The sequence below is a fragment of the Parambassis ranga genome, chromosome 18, assembly GCF_900634625.1.
Source record: "Parambassis ranga chromosome 18, fParRan2.1, whole genome shotgun sequence".
In the NCBI taxonomy this organism is placed as follows: Eukaryota; Metazoa; Chordata; class Actinopteri; family Ambassidae; genus Parambassis; species Parambassis ranga.
The window spans coordinates 8,931,137-8,950,805 of NC_041038.1; the positions used below are offsets into that span (position 1 = coordinate 8,931,137).

At 41.3% G+C, this 19,669-nt stretch overlaps 1 protein-coding gene across 1 annotated transcript; it reads left to right on the top strand.

The window, feature by feature from the left end:
- The first annotated feature begins 1,232 nt into the window (after positions 1–1,232).
- LOC114451216 (homeobox protein HMX2-like) lies at positions 1,233–2,203 on the top strand. The gene is made up of 2 exons (XM_028429794.1): positions 1,233–1,443; positions 1,680–2,203. Exons 1-2 carry the CDS (start codon positions 1,233–1,235, stop codon positions 2,201–2,203), a joined length of 735 nt encoding a protein of 244 aa, XP_028285595.1.
- Positions 2,204–19,669: the final 17,466 nt, after the last annotated feature.

Genomic DNA, 19,669 nt, shown 5'->3' on the forward strand with positions numbered 1-19,669 from the left:
TGGCACTGTGTGAAGTCAGAAATGACTTTTTCTGTTTTACCAAGGAATTGTGTGTAAATAGAACAACACTTGAGGCACATTTTGTGTGTAATTACACACTGTTTAATGGCACGCTATGGGCAGAGGGTGAAATAATACACCAAAACCACAAAACCTGTTGTAACAACTCACTAGAAGAGTTGACATGCTACTCCTACACTGTCAGCTGGAACCAGGCTGATTTAAAATAAGCCTCTACAGGCTGATTGAGCAATATCATTTCTAATTGTAAGTCTACTCCATTTTTTTCCCCAATTTATTGAGTCATTGTTACAACATGGTGCTAACTGGTGACTGTGATGGATAATGTTGGATGACTTAAGCTGCCCTTTGACCTCAAGGCTTCGTTTCACACAGGGTCACTTACTGTAGTTTATTTTTACTCACAGGGCACATAGAAATGATCCACGTGTACTGGATCAAATGAGGGGGTTACATGATTAGCAGGTGATGGTCAAAAAGAAGCCGAGCACAACTGTGAAAGTCAACAATGATGATGATGTTTTAACTGATCACACAGAGAAAGATATTCTTCGGACATTTGTCTCAAAGTAGAAAAGATTTAAGCCACATAACTTAAATCCTTTCCTAAACATCACTTCACAAACTCCCACTTGATTTTTTCAGTTATTTAAATTCATTCACGCAACTTCATGATATTATATATGCACAATATGACTACAAAATGTAGATCATCGAGATATTTCGGGTGCTTTTTTTTTTTAAAGAGGATTTTAATACTGACTTTTGTACACTTGCTGTATGTTCACATGTAAATAAAATATGCACAAATTATTTTGTTTACACTCCTTATTTGTGAGGAATTAAGAGGTCGTTGTGTTAGAGGGCTGTCTGAATGAGACATTGTAAAGTCTCACTGTTGGACCCCAGGACATCAAGTGATCCAAGAATGAGCCAAACTCCAGTGTTTACAAGCTCTCTTTGCGCATAAATTCAGATGACAAAACGTGAAAAAACGTGTTTAAAGCAACAATATGGCAGCCAGGCGTAAATCTGCATCCCGCCCTCATCTGCCCCTCAACCTCACCAATCAAAAGCTGCTAAACCGCAGTCTTCCGGGTCGTTGAATTACGGCTCACCGGCTCCTCTGCGCGCTAGTCGCAGCAGAGGAGCAATGGTGCTCGGAGTGTCCGCCGGCGTGTCTGGGGAATCTCGGAGGAGCGACGAATGAAATGCTGGGAAATATGAGCAAAGAGGCTCATGCCCCGAGTCGGAGCGCGTGTTTGACGTTCACCATAGACAGCATCCTCAACCTGAAGCAGCAGGACGGCGCGGACTTTGGCGGCTCGAAGGAGCAGAGAGGATGTAAAAACGATTTTCAGGCGCGGTATCAGGAGGTGTGGGACGTCCGGAGGAGGCACGACAGCGCGTCAGAGGAAACAGGTAACCCTCCATGAGTACTTATTTAATGATCTTTTAAAGAATTGGAGAACTTTTGAAGAGAATTTTGTTTATTGACATACCTTTAATGAAATGTAAGGGCTGGTGGCGCGGACTGGAGGTCACTATAAAGTTTGCACGAAATACTGTGCAGCTTCTCCGCGTGTTTGTACGCAGAAAAAAAAAAAACAAGTGTTTGCCTTTACTGCTGCATCAAAGCACGTTTTGTCCATTCACAGTGAGGCCCAGAGTCAGAGACGCGCAGCCGCTGACCGCAGCCTCCTGTCCCGCGGCGCAGAGCGCGCACAGCGCCGAGGACGCGTCCGATCAGCAGCAGCAGCAGAGCTCAGCGGACACCAAAGCCATGGTCAAGAAGAAGACGCGCACCATCTTCTCCAAGAGACAGATATTTCAGCTGGAGGCGACCTTTGACATGAAGAGGTATCTGAGCAGCTCGGAGAGAGCGTGCCTCGCCAGCTCCCTGCAGCTCACCGAGACGCAGGTCAAAATCTGGTTTCAGAACCGCCGCAACAAGCTGAAGAGACAGCTATCCACGGATATGGAGGGCCCGCTGGCCGCGGAGCACTTCTCAGAGGCGGCAAAAAACGTGCAATCACCGACTTTTTACAAAGACAGCAGCCTGCTGGGCGGATGTTTGTTACCCATGCCTTTCCCTGTCATGTACCCGAGTGCAAACGCTGCGCCTTACATCTACTTCTCCAACACTGGCAAATATTTTGGCCTGTTTGATGCAGACTGTTGAGTTCCTGTGTGTGGTGGACGCTCCCTGTGCGGCATTAGATAGGCCTGACACTTTTTTTTTATAAATCCCCAAACTTTATTGTCAACATATCAAATAATCCAAGTCATGCATGTGCCACTTTTTGTCCTTAATATTATAATTATTTTTAAATTCCTATAGAAAAAAAATAAAATACGCATGCATCAAAAACCCTCTGAGCAGTTTTACTTTGCGCAGTAATGTCATCTGAATGAATGTACAGTGCGTTAATGCTGCAGCAGCCATTTTACCCCGCAACAATACTTTTTGTGTCTTTTTTGTGCTCATGAAATTCTGTGGAGAAACATTTCATTTTGTATTTATATGGCCTTATTGTTGTTGTTTTCACTTGACCTTTCATAAGACTGTTAAACTGTGAGCACAGTTATATCTGATTTTGCAATAAAAAGTAGAATATCTGCATTTTGTAAAAGGTTTGTTGACTTAAAATGAAAGGGCAAAGTGGTTTGAAAAAGCAAACTCATTTTTATGTGCATTAAAAAAAAGTTAGTAGGTTAGGAGTTATTGTTTACTGTAGAGTTTTTCTCCTGAAACCGCAAACTAAAAACTTAACAGTGAACTTTCTCCGCTTTCAGTCATAATAACTTCACATTTTTGTTGAAGACTTCTGTAATTTTAAGGTGTCACATTTAAATCAATGCATCATTTTTTCCTGTCCTTTCTCTTTAACATAAAGATGACCAGAGAACAGAGGGGTCATGACCAGTTCCCAGGCCTCTTTAAAAGCTGCATCCGTCTGCATGCTCTCAGTACCAGGGAGACCGTTAGGTGTGTAAAATTTATGCAAACTTGTTAAAAAACCCTTTACTTTTTATGAAAAGTACTTATTTTATTGTGAAATTCTTTAATGGTTTATTAATTTGTTTGCAGATTGAAACAGTAAAATATCGCTGTTGACCTAAAATAAAATGTAATAGAAGAACTCTTCCCCAAAAGTCCTCATAACATAGAACATATGGCTAAATCTTGAGTCATCATGTATCCAGTTCTAATCAGTGTGCAGTCAAAATTCCTGATTGTTGATTTTTAGCAGAAAAAAAAAATTGTCCTCATTTGAATGATTAGACATAATTCTGTATTAGAATTAAACTAAAGTGAACATTTGAACCACTAACATATTATCTTCTATTTTTTCATATAAAATGTCCTAATATAAACTAAAATATCTGCTGATCTTCAGTGTCTGTAATTTATATTAAGATTTATGAGAGAAAAGGAAGAAAAAAGGAGACAAGCAAACTTGTGTAAACGTCACTAGATCATAAGAAAATACACAAAGTCACAAATATAACAGATGATCTAATTGGGGTAGGAAGTTTTTGCTCCCTGGATTTCAGCACCTCGCAGTGAAACACATAAAACTCATTATTGTATCAGGAAGGAAGATAATCGTAGGACTTTAGAGAAGGAGTGTACTGTGAGTTTGGATGGCTGATGTGTCAATTGTACACTACAAAAAGGTCTACTGGACTGTATTTCATACTAATCCTGATTTTCAACACATTAGCTTTTAAAATGGGATTTTATATGGCAGCAGAAAAATAAACTGAAAGTTACACACTGTGAGAAAAGTAAATCTGACCATGAAACACACACACACACACACACACAACCATTTCGTAGCCAGAGTAAGCTGATCAAGTAATAATATTGTTATTAATTAGCTTTATTTATTTATTTAAAGGCCTGGAAATCTAGGAATAAAGCATCACCTGGAGTTTTCTAGCTCATAGGTGACAAACGGGTCCCCCCACTATCTGTTTTTCTTTGCCGTTAGAGCGCATGAGTGTAGCTCAGTAATGCACCTCTGCAGGAAAGAGCGAGAGGAATAAGAGAAATGTGTATTTAGGTAGACTTGCATCAGTGCTTCTGGAGAGATTTTTTCCTAAAGGGCCCAGCAAGCTGCACTTACTCACTGTTTCCGGGTCACTTCCCCCTTCAGTGCTGGAGCCTCTCGCTGCTTTCTCCCTGTCACAGCCATTCATGGCCCCATCGCTGTTAACCTGTTCACTCACCCACTTAGTCTGCCTGCAAATCTGTTGTTTTCTCTGCTAAATTCCTGTCTACCTTTGCATGTTGAGTCGTACTGTATCGCATCTTTCCCACAAAGAAGAGGGAAGTTAATGCATAAAGGAAAATAAGGAGGTCTGGTGTTAAAGTAAGGCTCCGTTTTTAAACGTTTTGTTTAAAAAATGTCAGAATTTTCTGTTTTACATGAGCATGTTAGGTAATTTAAACTGAGGTGCTGTTTTATAGTGCCATCAAATGATGAGAATTTGTTTTTGAAACCTGCACTTTATACAATATAATTTGAACATATTTACAGTTAAGTTAAGCCTTTAATATCACAGAGTTGGGATTTAATTTACACTTGTGTTCTAAACAGATTTCTTGTGTATTTACAGGATCATGTTTTCAATGATTATTTAAAGTAGTATAGAAAAAGTAAACTATGTTTATCACTGATTCTTCCACATCCTTACAGCAACTGTAAACTTTTATCAGACTATTACATTGGACATGAACAATACTACATGTGTGTCTTTGTTATTGAAAAGTCAACATGTGTGACATCACTGCCCAAAAATGTGACAACGTTTGGTCCCAAAACACAGCTCATTAGTTTCTTTACACCAATTTATTATAGTTAGAGTGCAGATAACCATTTTTTATGAAAACTATTTTCCAACCAATTAAATAAGCGAGTTGAAAAAAAAAAATCAACTATAGATACAATCACAGTGTGTACAGCTCCATTTAAATAAAATGAGCTTTAATTTTACACTTGGATTACTAAAAACATATAATCACAGGCCAAAAGTTGTAGCTAGTTTTATATAAAATTAGGCTATATTATGCTGATTGATCATACAGATGATTGTGTGTATCAACATCAACAAAAACATTGATGTAAACTAGTATATTAAATCACAATTATTTTCACTATTACTTATTGTGAGCTTCCAGATTTAGTTTTAAAATGTATGAATTTATTTTTATTATTTTATGGTTATGGTAGAGTTTCCAGGTGTTAGTATTAGTTACAGTATTTATATAGCAGTTATTTATGGTAAAAGTTTTTGGTGTTAAACTGTAATTAAGCAAAGGTTAGCATAAAGTTTGGTGCCGAACATGTGGCAGAGAATTAATGTAATCTCTCCAAATGTCCCCACAAGTGTAATAGTGGAGATTTGTGTGTGTGTGTAAGTGCCCACTTGGCGTGTCCTGGAGTGCGCCTGAGAGATGGGTGTGCGTGTAGGAGGGGGTGGTTTTGGTGGTGTGGGGGTCGGGTGGGGTTTACAGTCGCCAGACTTCCTGACTCTCCCGCTGTCGGACACTTGTGAACGCAGCGTTGGCTCTTTGTGTCTCAGCACTCTGCTCTGCAGCCACAAGGTTCAAATGACCCCGCGTGCAGAAAGCCCACAGCCTCGTCTGTCAGAGGCGAGGAAAAATCCATTAAAATCTCGACCTGATCAAAAAGACAAGCCAACGCCAAGACTCCATGTGCACTCATTTTAGGGCTATCAATGACTGCCGAGGATTGGGAGGTAGTTTAATACATGCGATTGACTAACTGCCAGTGGAGAGCGTTTTTCTTACAGACACAGAGTTTGGCTGAGTTATTCTGAGACTGATGTGCACCTCAAGGCCATCGAGAGCTGTCGGCACGTTTCTCCAGCCTGACCATCAGTGAGCTGCTCCGCACATGGTTTCAATTCTGCATTAAGCGTATGAATGCCGAACACCATTGTTTGAAATCACTGATCCCAAATTGTAAGTGATCATGTGGTCCCACTGAATGACTGCGGTGGGAGTTCCTCCCATGCTACTCGCATGCAAATACAGAGATGTGACCCAACTGCTAAGGCCTCACTTTACCATCAGTAATGTGTTCAAAGATCTTGATTAAGTTTGGCCAAAGTTAAAGTCGTACATTCATTTTTGAACTGGTCGCCTCGCTTGTTTGTGTGTTAGCTAAAGGATCGTCACGCTGTCTTCGTCTCACGCGGGCCGACATGTTGTCATATCCAGTTTCATCTCTTTAACCCGGAGTGACAACTTTGATTGAGATTTCCACATCAAACATCCACCACCGGCCCTGTTTGTAACCAGACACCAAATAGTCGTTTAATAACCCTGATAATGAGCTATTAATCTGTGTTCACACCACAGGCCGCTCTGTGCGCTGGAGAAACAGGCCTGTTTTGCCGTGAGCTCTCTTTGTGCACTCTCAGATGGGATTTATAATGACTACCAATTACTGTTAAAGCTGCCTGGAGATAGTGCCTGCATCAGTTCCAGCCCAAGTGTGAGTTTAACGTGTGAAAGCGCTGAATCAGAACTGAGCTGTAACTGCTGTAAAATAATACCACAGAGGGTGAGATACACAACTTAAAAAAAGTAATGCAACTTCTATGCAATGATTCCTAAGTAAAAGACTACATTTCAAAGTAAAAGCATGAGTAATTGATCGATCGATGACAGAGAGTACTGAATACATTGAGCGATATATGTTCAGTTATAAAAACAATAGTAAACAATCATGTTTGTGGGGCACGTTAGCACACAATGATAGCAGCTTATAACAGCAAAAATGCTAATAGCATATTAGCAGAATGTTGCCCATTTACAAATCCAGCTCTGCATCATTTGGCATCACATTTGAGGAATTCAACGCAACAAAACACAGTGTTGGAATTCAAGACTTCACCAAAAAGCTATCCAACACCACGCAACGATGGCAGCTCCAACCTCAAAATCCAAGATGGCTGAAACTTACATCAACATTGGTTTATTACCACACTTCTCTCTTTTTGTGTCTCATTTCTGTTCACACAACAGTGTGCAACTTCAGTGAATATGTTGCTATAGAGAAATGTAAAGACAAGGATTGCTAACACTGGGTAATGTGATTGCTACGTGTTCAGAGCTGTTGTGCTGGAACATGAATGATTCTGGGGAACATCTCTGATAAATGAGCCTCTGCTAATTGCTAACTGGTCTGGGAAACAAAAACAATGAGCTGAAAGACACTAAAACTGCAGACTGAGCACAAAGAAGGTGCATTATTACAAAAAAATATAGCTTTATACTAAAGGCAAGTAATCAAGAGTGACCCACTGAACCATCATTATGAATGCTAAATCAATGCTAATAAATTATACTGAGGTATAGACCATGAATACAAGCAGCTGGAAGAGTTTCCACAAAAACTGACCTACGAAGACTCGACTATTATTATAAAATTATTTGTTACAATGTATAGACCCAAATGTGCATTGATAAATAGATGTCTCATTTCACTTTGTCCTCACCACATCCCTGAATTCTTTCTCCAATGGTGCACTAAGCTCAGACTCTGAGGCTGGTTTGTTCAAAGGACCGGGTGACGTTGCACTTTACAACATAAACAACACCCCATTCATTATGACTTGCAACTTGATAGTGACCAGAGGGATCTGGACCCTCCCGCCAGGCTTTCAGAGGGCTTATTGATCCATTAATTTCGTCGACTTTAGTGGTCTGCAGTGACAGAGTGCCTCTGTAAAGTGAATGGGGGCTCGGGGATTACAATGACCGTATCTGATGAAAAGGTCCTGCACGAGTGGCGACGACATAAATAAAGCCAAAGGTCATCTATCTTCCTCTCACAGAGACTGGTCTACTGTGTCAAGGAATATCTAATCTCACTGCCAAATCCTCCCCCCTAGTGGCAAATATGTCACACCAGTGGAGAGCAGCCATATGTCAGCATTACGCGCTTCACACTTTGGAAATGCTCGATGCACAGAGGGGAGGAAGCAAGTTGAGGCAGCATGAAGACCACTAATGTTTGCATTTATTTCTGTTTGTACACTTTTGATGTATCAGATTAATTTTTGTTTTTCATTTTTAAATAATGAGGTATTGTCTCGGAGCTGTGGAAACATCTGTATTTTTCTCTAAAAAATTAAAGTTAAAAGGTCTAGCATGGCAAAAAAAAGTCAATAATGCACTCTACATACATATCTGGATAATTTATCTGGTGTAAACATCATGCACACAGTATGTTGTTTTATTATATTTGTGCAATAATAGTGCATTCCCTGACTTTCTTTTTATTCTATCATCTTCTCGTTCTATATAAATATATACTTATAGCAAATGTGTGAGAAACGTCGTCTCCTGGGACATGAGACCATACTGTGCGTCTAGATTTGCTGTGATGTTTTGTGTGTGTGTGACAACGACAGTTCATGTCATTGTGACCTCTAAGATAAAAAAGTCTGACCTTATGAGCCGCCAGTGGCTCATAAGGTCATCTGACCCAGGGTCAGATGTGTGGAAACTACGAGTGTCATTCAGAAAGAGGGAGAGGGTTATGAAATCATTTAATAAAACAGAACATAAGGAAACGGTGATGAAGCTGGCCCAGTCCTTTGTGCTCTGAACAGAAGACACACTGAGATCAATAGTACAAGTTGGAGGAAACAGATACTTGAGACTAATGGACATTGGGAATTGCAGCTGATGGGTACAAAGGGATGAAATTCATATTGATACGTACATCACAGGCTAGTGGGCTCCAAAAGGGGGGGGGGGGGGGTCACAGGTTGCTTTGACAGCCTACCCCCTCTTAATGGAAGCCTATCGACTGAATTGGAAAAAAGCTACAGTGACGAACATGAAACAGGGAGGCACAGAGTCTGTGAATGCTTTCACTGGATTACATGTGAGTGTGAATGCAGACATATCAATTTCCTACGCAGTCCGCAGGGATTCTTTTTCTGATCAACAGATGTTCAATAATAATGTTGTCTTTCAGCTAAGATCAGGATGGTGAACAACACCAAGGAGCCACCCTCGAGTGGTCATTGGAGGAACTGCAGTTGTTGAGGTTCATTTTCCTTCCCTAAGGGTTTCTGCATCATAGCCACACTGAGCTAAAAATTATTTCCAGTACAGCTCACACACATTACCACACATATGTGAATAAGCATCAGATAACAGAGGTGGTAAAGAAATTGCTGACTCAATATAGGAAAGTAGTGTCAACAACATGACAGCTAAATGACAGCTGGTGTATTTCCTGTTCATTTACCCGCCTCTTCCGAGCAATTGGCGACAGGGACGATAGCCTGACCTACATCTTTCACCACAAAAATGTAATAATCCTGCACTGCAACCATTTAGCCTGCCTCTGAATTGGCAGCGTGTGCTCCCAGCCCAGCTCTCTCCCCGAGGGCCGAGCAGCTGTGCATCGCTCAACTCATCCACTGTGACAGCCCGAAATCACAAGTGCAACAGCCCAGTCATGGGAATTTATCATCTGTAAACACACATATCACTGAGCAATCAGTGACTGAGTGGAACACAAGTCGGGCTGCAGTTGATGCAGTGAAAAGGACAACTACTCCCTCAACAGAGATCATTGGATTGTGAGCTAATAGCCTGAGTGGCAGCCTGCCAGGTAGATGCACCTTCGGCTCTTCAACAGCGCTGAAGTTAAAACCATTACATATGGCTGCCATGAGTGTCATTAGCTCCCAGCTGCTGAGAAAAAAACAACAACACTAAATTCAAAAGCTGAATTTTCATTTACAGAAGCTAAAATATGAGCATCTCAAACACACATACCAAAAGTCTGTCTTAATCAAACATTTTGCATTAGTCAAAACTGCAACACCAGTGCCCTCAGGCAAACATCTGCCTTATTAGCTGCTAACTTCTTAAAGATAATTGCTAACTATCAGGTGGCATGCAACTATATGTGCATAGTCTGTTTATTTGTACCTTGTAAGTCAGATGGTCTTAGCTTACAAGTGTCCGTAGCCAACAATGCTATTTACACCAGCATGTATGGCACGACAGACAAGTCAATAATACTATTTACACCTGCCAAAGGCTTCCTGAAACATAGTTAACATACGGAACATTTTCCTAAACCTAACCAAAGCCTTCTTCTCTCCTGACTGAGATTATCTCAGTGTAAAACCCACCGAAAGCCTCAGCGCAGGACATCTGCACGCAATGAGTGTGACCCGATTTGAGGTAATGTTCCATAGGGACAAACTAATGAACAGCTCCTCACTCCACTCTATACGCAGTGCTTTCTGAAGCAGCACTGGTCACATAAGAGCTGAACAGTGATACTGCCTCGGTGCCAGAGCTCTGACCCGTTCACCAGCTCTTTGGCCCTCGATAGAGTCCCAAATGAAACACAATTTGTAACAGTCCGGCTCTTTCTGTTCAAACTGCTCATCTGAAACAAATCCAGTGACTCAGGGATATGCAGATACAGATGGTGCAACAGAACTGAATGTTCACTTAATTGCTCATGAGTAGAGTAAACGCCACTATTTTCACATGTTATTTCAAAAAAATAAAAAATAAATTGGCATCGGGGCTTGAACATATCTTTTTGCTGCATATTTCCACTGACATATGGATCATTCATGACAGCAGCCTGCGGTCAAACTCTCATCAACATCATAATCTGATGCTCAGAAGACTCCTTGTACAGCCTGTCATCTGCTATCCAAACCGCTATTAACACGGTTGTCGACATCACTCATCAGATGGGATGAATGATGGTGCTGCAAGGGTCACAGTTCACAGCCACTTCAGGCTGTCAACATGAGTCTACATCAATCCACTTGTCTGTCAAAAAGTACTACATTTCATGAAGCGTCTATGAAACGTTCTATCTTTTGTATATCGAAGCTAAGAAAAATATATTATAGGTCACAGAAATTACGCTAAAATAAAAATAAAGCTACATTTCTGTACAAATCTGATGGTATTTTCAGTAACTTTTCAAACTCTTGTGACTTCAGAGAGTCACTAAAAGTTTACCTATTTCTTTGTCTGCAGCAAAGAGTGCTTTTTAAAACAGGTGAGTGCTGAGGTGAATGTAGGCAGCATCCGTTTGCGACATATCTTCGCTAACTTACCTCTGGATCCCCTGGTGTCCAGGAAAATAGACGTAGCCCAGAGACACGGATGCTTTCAGCCATGTATTATTCACCACTTTAATTCCACAAGCCTACAAAAGAGAAAACAGGAAGATTGTGTTTATTTTATTTATCCCTTAAATCCACAAATAGATAGCTGCAAAATGTTCCTGGTTAAAAATGTATCAAACAGTGGACATACAGTACTGTTGTCCTGAAAGGATCATGCCCAGGATCTGTGCTTCACTTCATCAGGAGTTAAACACTTGGTTGGAGTTTGTATCAATATATTTTTTTTTCACGCATTTGCATATTCTTTCAGAACATCAATAGACTGAATTGTCAGAACCAAACAATATCCAGCAATTCTTTCCTCGCTTTTTTCCTCTAGGGGTAAGAACCCCATCAATTCACTTAGCTAAGCCTAGCTTGGCATATGGCAGATTGGTCAGTGTTTCTCATGCACAGCATGCTAATGCAACTTTGCAAAAGTTGTGCTAATCTCAGCCCTTGTGTATTTTTAAATGTGTTTTAATCATTGACAGTAAAAACTATGGACAGAGCTTCCGTGACATCACCCGTTTGTTTCTGAAGAGCCGTTTTGAGGCTCAGTGGGAGGTTCCGGGACGCTCAGACCGCCGCCATGTTGGCAGCGTCACGTCCACCAAAACTCCAAATATAGACAAAGAGGGGGAGCACGAGCGGAGTTTAGGGGGGCGGGCGATCGTGGAAGCAGGAAACTCAACCGGCAACGCCCATAATTATGCGTAATTTTAAGTCTGAATATAATTAAAACCAGTGACTTGTAAAAAAATTCACCCCCTGTACAATTGACACTAGAAGAGAACTTATTTGAGACCAGAATGGTTTTTTTGTACCAGGCTGTAAACATGTTCATTTCTGCTGTGAAGTCGGCCATTTTAACATGGGCGTCTATGGGAAATGACTCGCTTCTGGAGCCAGCACCCAGTGGTTGCAGCGTGAACTACAAGTTTTGACACTTCCGCATGAGCTTCAAGTCTGAGACCCAAAGGTTGCCGCTTGGTTTTAATATTATTTCTAAATGGTTACATGTAAATGTAGATAATGTAAATAATACTTCTCACAGTATACATCCTCTATATGGCCCAAAAGTTGTTCTGTAGGTATTCTTAATGGTATTTCAGAGTTTGCTATTTCCTGGAAAAGTAGGATATGACAAAAAAAAGATGGTAACTCATTCTGTACTGTTCTGTAAACAAAAACAATTCCTCAATGTCACCATCTGATTCGTCAATAAAACAACAGTCATGGCATAGCTAGCTTCCATGCTAAACAATGCAGAAACAAATAGGACTCTGATGCTAGGCGTCGCGTGAGAACTATTACATACACAGAACATTTGCTCTTATGTGATCAAAGACTACAGCTCCTTACAGTCCTTACAGGACTTTTATTGTTCAGACATGAAGAACAAATAAAAAATAAACAAACAGTCATCACAGAGGAGCTGGCCAAACCCTTATTTCAGCATACATTTTGTTTAAACTCACTCATATAGAGGGATTGTCTGAGCCATCCTATCTGCTAGTCTGAAGCACTCTCCCCAAATGCTTGGAGATTTGGAAGGAAGTGGCTGAACAGATTGTTATGTCACCATTAGGGAGCTGTAATAAAGTCATATTTCTTTTGCATTTTGCATGACTGGAGGGCCCTCCACTCTCGCCTGTCTGCTCCTCTCACATCAGCCGCCTTTAAGTGGAGCAGTTCTGGGCTGCAGGTTTTGCCTCGTTGCCGCCAGAGAGTGTCTGTGCCAGATAGCGTTGCATGATTACACTCGGCAGCGCACCATTTTGTAGACAGCATTATAGTGGGACAATAAAATGTCTTAGGCCTCATTAAACGCCCACACATTTGGAAATTAGAAACCAGTTATTCATCATTGGGATAGGGGGAGATATCAAGAGTGAGGCTTTTATAACAGGTTATTTATAAGAGGATGGGCTGCTAATGATGTGGGCATATCAGCTAAACCTTTGTCAAAGTTACCAACAGTGAAAGGACAAATAAGGCTGTGAAAAGGGGGCAGTCTGTTTTTTTATTATATTTTCCGAGTCCTATGGCCAGCTGCAAGCCAAAAAACACATAATCTTCCTGATTGATCACTGGTGTCGTAAACACCGCATCCATGCTTCATCATTTTTTGGGCACAACTGGAAAAATTACAGTGATACTGATAAACAGTGACAATCAGATGCGTAAAATGTATTGTGTTTCCTCTGAGCTGTAAAACAGTAAAGCTGTTCTGACAGACTTTTTTTTTTTCTTGCCAAGAGCCAATGCAAACAGGACAATAATGTTTTCAGCTGTATATGTGAATCCTCTGTAAGAGGCTCGGCTGTCATGTTAAGGCTGTTCACAACGTCAAGTGGTATATAGCTTCAAAATGGGGCCCAAGCTCAGCCTGGCTGCTCATGAATACTTTAACACATGCTAAATTAATCAAGTCAGTTAAATGGCATTATGGAAAATGTCTTCTATATATCTCAACAGTTGTCTCCAATTTATAGAATGACAACAACAATGAAAGGCAAAAATCTTAATACAGAAAAGGTGTCACAACACAAAATGTGGCTCTATGGTGCCCACTGTTGGCACATGGACGCAGCTACCTTTGTGCAATATTGACTCTGGTCAACTGTGACAGTCTCCCAGATGATGTGCTGCCAAGTTAGAAATGTATACCGGACAGTGGTGAATTGCATGACTTATGTCTTGGACTAGATTTCCTTCCTACTCCACCCAGCCACCCTGGCTTCCTGGCTTCTCAGGACAGCTAGACTGCTCCACACCAGCAAGCAGAGGCTGATCACAGTTGAGGGATAATGGTCAATAGTGTTGAGCTGTGCCTCTAACTCACAAAGTCTTTATAAATAATGCATAAATGAACATTTCACAAACTGAGAAGAACAAGGGGGAAGGAGAGGGAGAGTAGGAAGCTATGCTAACAGCTTAAGTAGGGCAGAAACAAGCAGCAACTTCCAGGGCTGAAAGATTTGTAGCAAGTGCTACAAGCTGCAGTTCACCTCGCAGCCCTCTAGGGGCTGGCTGTGAAAACTGCATGAGGAGTCATTGTTTTACTGTCCTTTTTAGATGACATTAAGATTTAAAATGACAGGTGTGGTCACATAGTTTGCCTGGTAGAGCTGTGTTTCCCAACTAGTGTGCCATTAGAGATCCTCAGACGTGCCAAATTTCACTTAATTCGGCCGATTGATGACGATATTCATCTACTGTCATTCTCCTGTCAGCGGCCAACTGTTGGGCCAAGATGAGTGATACTTCAGACATGAATGCATCATTTTCAGCTTCAGGGTTTTCAATATGTCAATATGTCTCCACCCCATTCCACCAACAAGTAAACAAGCACAGATCTACCAGCTGAGACCATATCTGTGGTCCCGAGCATCAGCAAGCGTCACATGGATTCCCTAATGTTAGCATTGGGAATGACTTGTGTGTTTGGAGTGTCAGGCCCCCCATTACAAACACTGGGATCCACACAAACTTGTTGAAGGATTACATTACCAGCCCCTTTACAAGCGGGTAGGGCTGCCGCCCCTTCATGTATCTCTGGGTTTGATTTGGGCCAAAGCAGCCAAAGGATACAGCTCTCAAGGCATTAGCATTCTTAGCGGTCACCCAGCAAGATTTCAGATCACGCTAGTTTAAAGTGACAGGGTGCTTAAACTACAGACCATGGGGGTAAGAAACTAACTACAAACACATCATGTAAGGGACGACGATGGGCTCACGCCCTTTCATCTGGAGCAGCCCGTTTCTTACAGTGTTTCCCAACACTATAGTGTTACACCTCCTGGGCAGCAACATGCTAATGCCTTTTGAGCACTGTGACCCGTTTAATAAAATTCATGTAATGTGGTATAAGTGGGTGAGGAGTCATTGTTTGAATGTTTGATCTCGTTTGAACACAAGAAAAACAAACTATACCCGGCTGTTTATGTTGTGTTTATCTCTGGTTGTTTCACATTAAAACTACACTGCAAACACTCTACGTCGCCCCCTTCTGGCAGTGAAAGCAATTACACAATCTCGACAACACATGCCTGATGTATGAAGATGAACTTGCCTCAGAATGCAGTGAAAGTGTCACTGATGGAACTCATCACATCTGTTTGCCATGTTAGCAAGGTAGCTAGTTACAAAACCAGTAAAAACACAAATGGCTTTCAGCCGTCTTGAGTCAAATCTGTCCACTTTTGTCTGGTATGACTGGCATGATTTGGTTCTCTATTTCCTCCCATGACTCCAGCTTCACTCATAACATTTTCCAACATCCTGTTTACGGGCTGAAAACAGAGCCTGTGACTGACTCCACTGGTGAGAGTAATTTGGTGTAATTACACCAGGGTGAAACCTTTGAAGACCCAGTTTGTGTTGTGACTGGAACAATGATGATTAGAGTGTGTTCACTTGTCAATAGTGATTAAGCGAGCGGCCACATTTAAAAAGCAGATCCTTTTATCATGCAAATGTCCCACGTGAAATATTAGTTTCTGTTCAGCGAAGCTCACATGCATTGTTTTTATTTAAACGTTTTCATAGCTGACTGACCGAGAAGGCTACGAACTCGACAGATGGGACGCAAGACCATATTTACATTTTAGCTGCAGGGAGAGGCTGCGTCAGTGGCAACTAATATACAGCGTGAGCTGACATGGGGCTTGAAAAGACCAGCGCCTACACCACATGATATAGATTAACTTTAAAGAAATCTGGGTGCCTATTAACACCAGTGTTTGATCTCAATGGCACAAATTGATCCAAGGTGAAGAAAATGTTGTGTAATTATGATTGATGATGACAAGAAGGGGAAATGATTTGTGCCTTTAAATCCTCAGTGAGAAAGTTGCTTAAAAGTTCCACGGTAGGAGCTTTAGGAAGATAAAACCATGGGAAACCACACAAAGTACTTTATTATTATGTAGGAAAAAGAACTTTAAAAAGGGACCTTGTGACATATTTTTCTTTTACATCAGTCTGAGCTTGGTAAGTATATGTATAAGTGGTAGTCTATGGTAATCTGATGCAATGCTAACGGCTAAAAATAAGCTTGTCGGAGTTCTTTGCTGGACAAGCAGTGTAACGTTGCTCCTTAGCTATGTCAGGGCTGTGCAGACTGGCACTGCAGTATCCTGTGCAACCCAAACCTAAGCTACATGTATGTTTAGCTAATATTGCCCACTAACATTAGCATGCATGTACACAAAGACAACGTGAGTACATCCTGAAGCAACAGGACGCACTGTTTGTGCAGGAAATCAGCAATATGGAACACATTACACATCCGGAACATGTTAATACGAGTACTTTTAAGTGTATGGCCACAGCCCACGGCCAAACATTAGTGTGGGTGAGAATAAGGGATCCTGCCTGTTAGCAAATGCACATACATACAGCTAGTAACTGTTTGCTTGCCCATTTCATTTATATGGGCAAAGAGAAAAAATTGACAGCAACAAATTCTCTATTTACTGTATGTTATGGTGAAATATTTGTTTTTGTACCTCTGGTTGACTGCCTCCAGAGGAACATAATGTCAACTACCTAAATCTGTTTGTAAAGAATAAAAAACAAAAAAAATCCATGATTGCTTTTCATTCTTCTCCACAGAGACCCAAGCCTTCAACATTTTCTACCAACAGCCTCAATTGAGCACGAAAGGATTTTCACAATAGCGGGGCATCTGTGACTCAGTGTCTAGAATAACTCTCTAAATAAAGAATAAAAGCAATCTGCTCTCATTTCACTCAATGCACCTTTTCCTTCCCTGTTGCCAGGGGGATGACCAAATGCATTTCAAATGCAAGCTTCACGCTTCGCTGCTTCCTGAGCACAGAACAGAATCATGTTCCACTTTAGAAAACGCTAATTTTACATTTTTAATGACTGGCTGATGGAGCAAGTGAGAGTAGCGCTTTTGAAGGAGAAGATGTGATGTTCTGGAAATCGTCCTCCACACACCCCCAGCTCCTTATCCTTGGATTAAATCATCCGAGGAGACATTGCTTTAGCAAAACTCACCTGCAGTGAATGAATAGTACCATTATATATATTATGTTACCATTGGACACCCCTGCAGAAAGCTGGCTGCTATGCAATCCAGTTAGTCAGAGATTCCACAATTTCATGGCTGATTAGCCTGATGCCAGGATTATGTCTTGTTATTTTAAGGCAAATAATACAAGATTATGACTTAATGGGATGTGTGAAATCAGCTGGAAGACACCAGGGGCCTCCCTCTCAAAGAAGTATCCCAGCAAAATGCAGTTCATACCATTTAAGTCATGAATTACTGAGGTGAAATGGTTGACCATAACTGCGTATCCAAAGGGAATATTTGACGCATAAATCGCCCATTAAGAGTGCATTTGCACAGCGAGTTCAGCTTTTCAGGCAAAAACCGGCGTATTTCAGCTCCTAAGGGCGTTCTACCTGCCCAGTGATGGTAAGCGAGGCTCTAACATGCCTCAGTTATGAGCTAAGAGGTTTATAGCTCAGAGTCTGCTCTCTTTTTTTAAGGTAATTAGCTTGTGCTCAATTCTGTCATATCCATAAGTGCAGCTGCTTTTGAAAAAACAGGGCAGGAAAACAAGAGGCCGGGCCTCCCCAGGGTCAGTGCCCACCACAGCCTGGATTATGGCACCAAAGGAATCCTGGGAAGCGTGTATTGATTTGGCCTGACACTTGCTGCCACATTTAGCTTAGCCGCTGCTGACTCGCAAAGGCTTCAAGCAGTTATCTGCCATATCCTCTACTATCTTTAAAAGAGCACGGAGAAATTACCTCATGCCATAGGAGATTTATCATCACATAATTAGCTCAGTGCAGCTAACAGCAGATCTCTTTTGACTACTGATACAAGCTTAAAGTTCATGTGCACAGGACTATGCTTAATTAACTTGTTAGCATGCTATAAAGGAAACGCTGGCCTTTCTGAGGTGCATTTGTTTTACAAATTGCCCGATTGTGCTGCTGCTGTCTGATATCTGCTGGCTGCCACAAATAACATGGAGCAATACATCAGCACAGGTACACTGATACAATACAGTCATACGGAGGCATTTCAGTCTCAGGTTCACAGTATTTCAAGAAAAAACAAAAAAGATGTTTCACTCACAAGTTTAAACTGCATCTCAGGGTATCCCTCAGCTGTTGTCTTCATCCAGCTGTCCGTGTAGCTGGAACTTTGACCTCTCGCTGTGAAAGCTGCAGGTCATTCGATGACAAGTGAGCAAACTCCATCTGAAAAATACCATGAGAAGTTATTAAAAAGTCTCAGAGTGAACACTGGTCAAGCTGGTTTTGGTCACTGCAAATATGTCTATATAACTAAAACATAGTACAGCAGGGATGACAAAAATATGTAGCATCTCACAGGTTCCCTCGACAACAAGTCATTGTATTTTTTCCATCTCTCTCTTTTTATTATCACAGGAAGTAAACTACAAACTCAAATGTCCAAAGATAACACTATTGTGAGTTTGTGTTAACCACAACCCATTCAAAAACCCACCGAAGTTCTCTATATAACATAGTACGTGCAGATATTTATAGTTATCATTAGTTCGCCATCTTAGCTTTAGGCTCCATGGTAGCATAGCATTCATCTTATTCCAGGTGGAATCATGCACAGACCAACGTGGACCTGAACAGAAACTTCACATTCCTCAATTCACGCGACCACAAGAGGGTGCACTGCTAGGTGGATTCCGATACTAATACTTCTAATTCTTGGGAAGGACAGGCTAGCCTGGGTATGAGCATCTCCCAAACATGCAGTAGAAGCCCAGTTTTCACAGATTTGTTGGCTGCAATGGTGAAGAAGAGACGCTAGGAGAGGGAAGGACACAAAACAGTATTTATATGTAACTCTAAAAAACTTCTATTTCAGAGTTACATTACCATAGTATCTACTTATGCTGCGTTTAGCTTCAGGTTACACAGTAGATTTTTTTTTTCTTGTGTTGCATCCATCTGTCAAAAGCTAGAGGATTACACAGAAGCTGCCCGCCTGGGTGTTCAACTCATATTTTCTTTGCTCCGCCAACACGGTAACATTTTGTGAAATTTTGTGCGGTGTCATGAGCAAATTTGACTTCTAACATGGCCAGTGTTAACATCCCTACTCAGCTGTAAACATCCTATCACCCAGGGTTGTTGCTCTGCATGATGCTGGGCAACTACTTTGCGCAAAGAGCAAGTCTGCAGTCATCCAACATTTTACCCTTTGTGAGCACCCACTAGCTTCAAGTGGCCAAATGCCATCGTATTTTATTCATGTTACGGCTCTTCTGCGCCCTTTAGTCCGGCACTGTCTTCAAGCAACGGCAAGTCTTTTTTTTTTTTTCCTTCTCCAACTGTCAGCCAGATCTGATTTTCCTTTTTAATGTTTTCCTTTTAAATTAATTCTCTGGGCAACAGTTGTAACATC

Coding starts and splice junctions, on each gene's coding strand:
- LOC114451216 (XM_028429794.1), top strand. CDS start 1,233: ATGCTGGGAAATATGAGCAAAGAGGCTCATGCCCCGAGTCGGAGCGCG. Junction 1,444..1,679: donor CAGCGCGTCAGAGGAAACAG/GTAACCCTCCAT, acceptor GTCCATTCACAG/TGAGGCCCAGAGTCAGAGAC.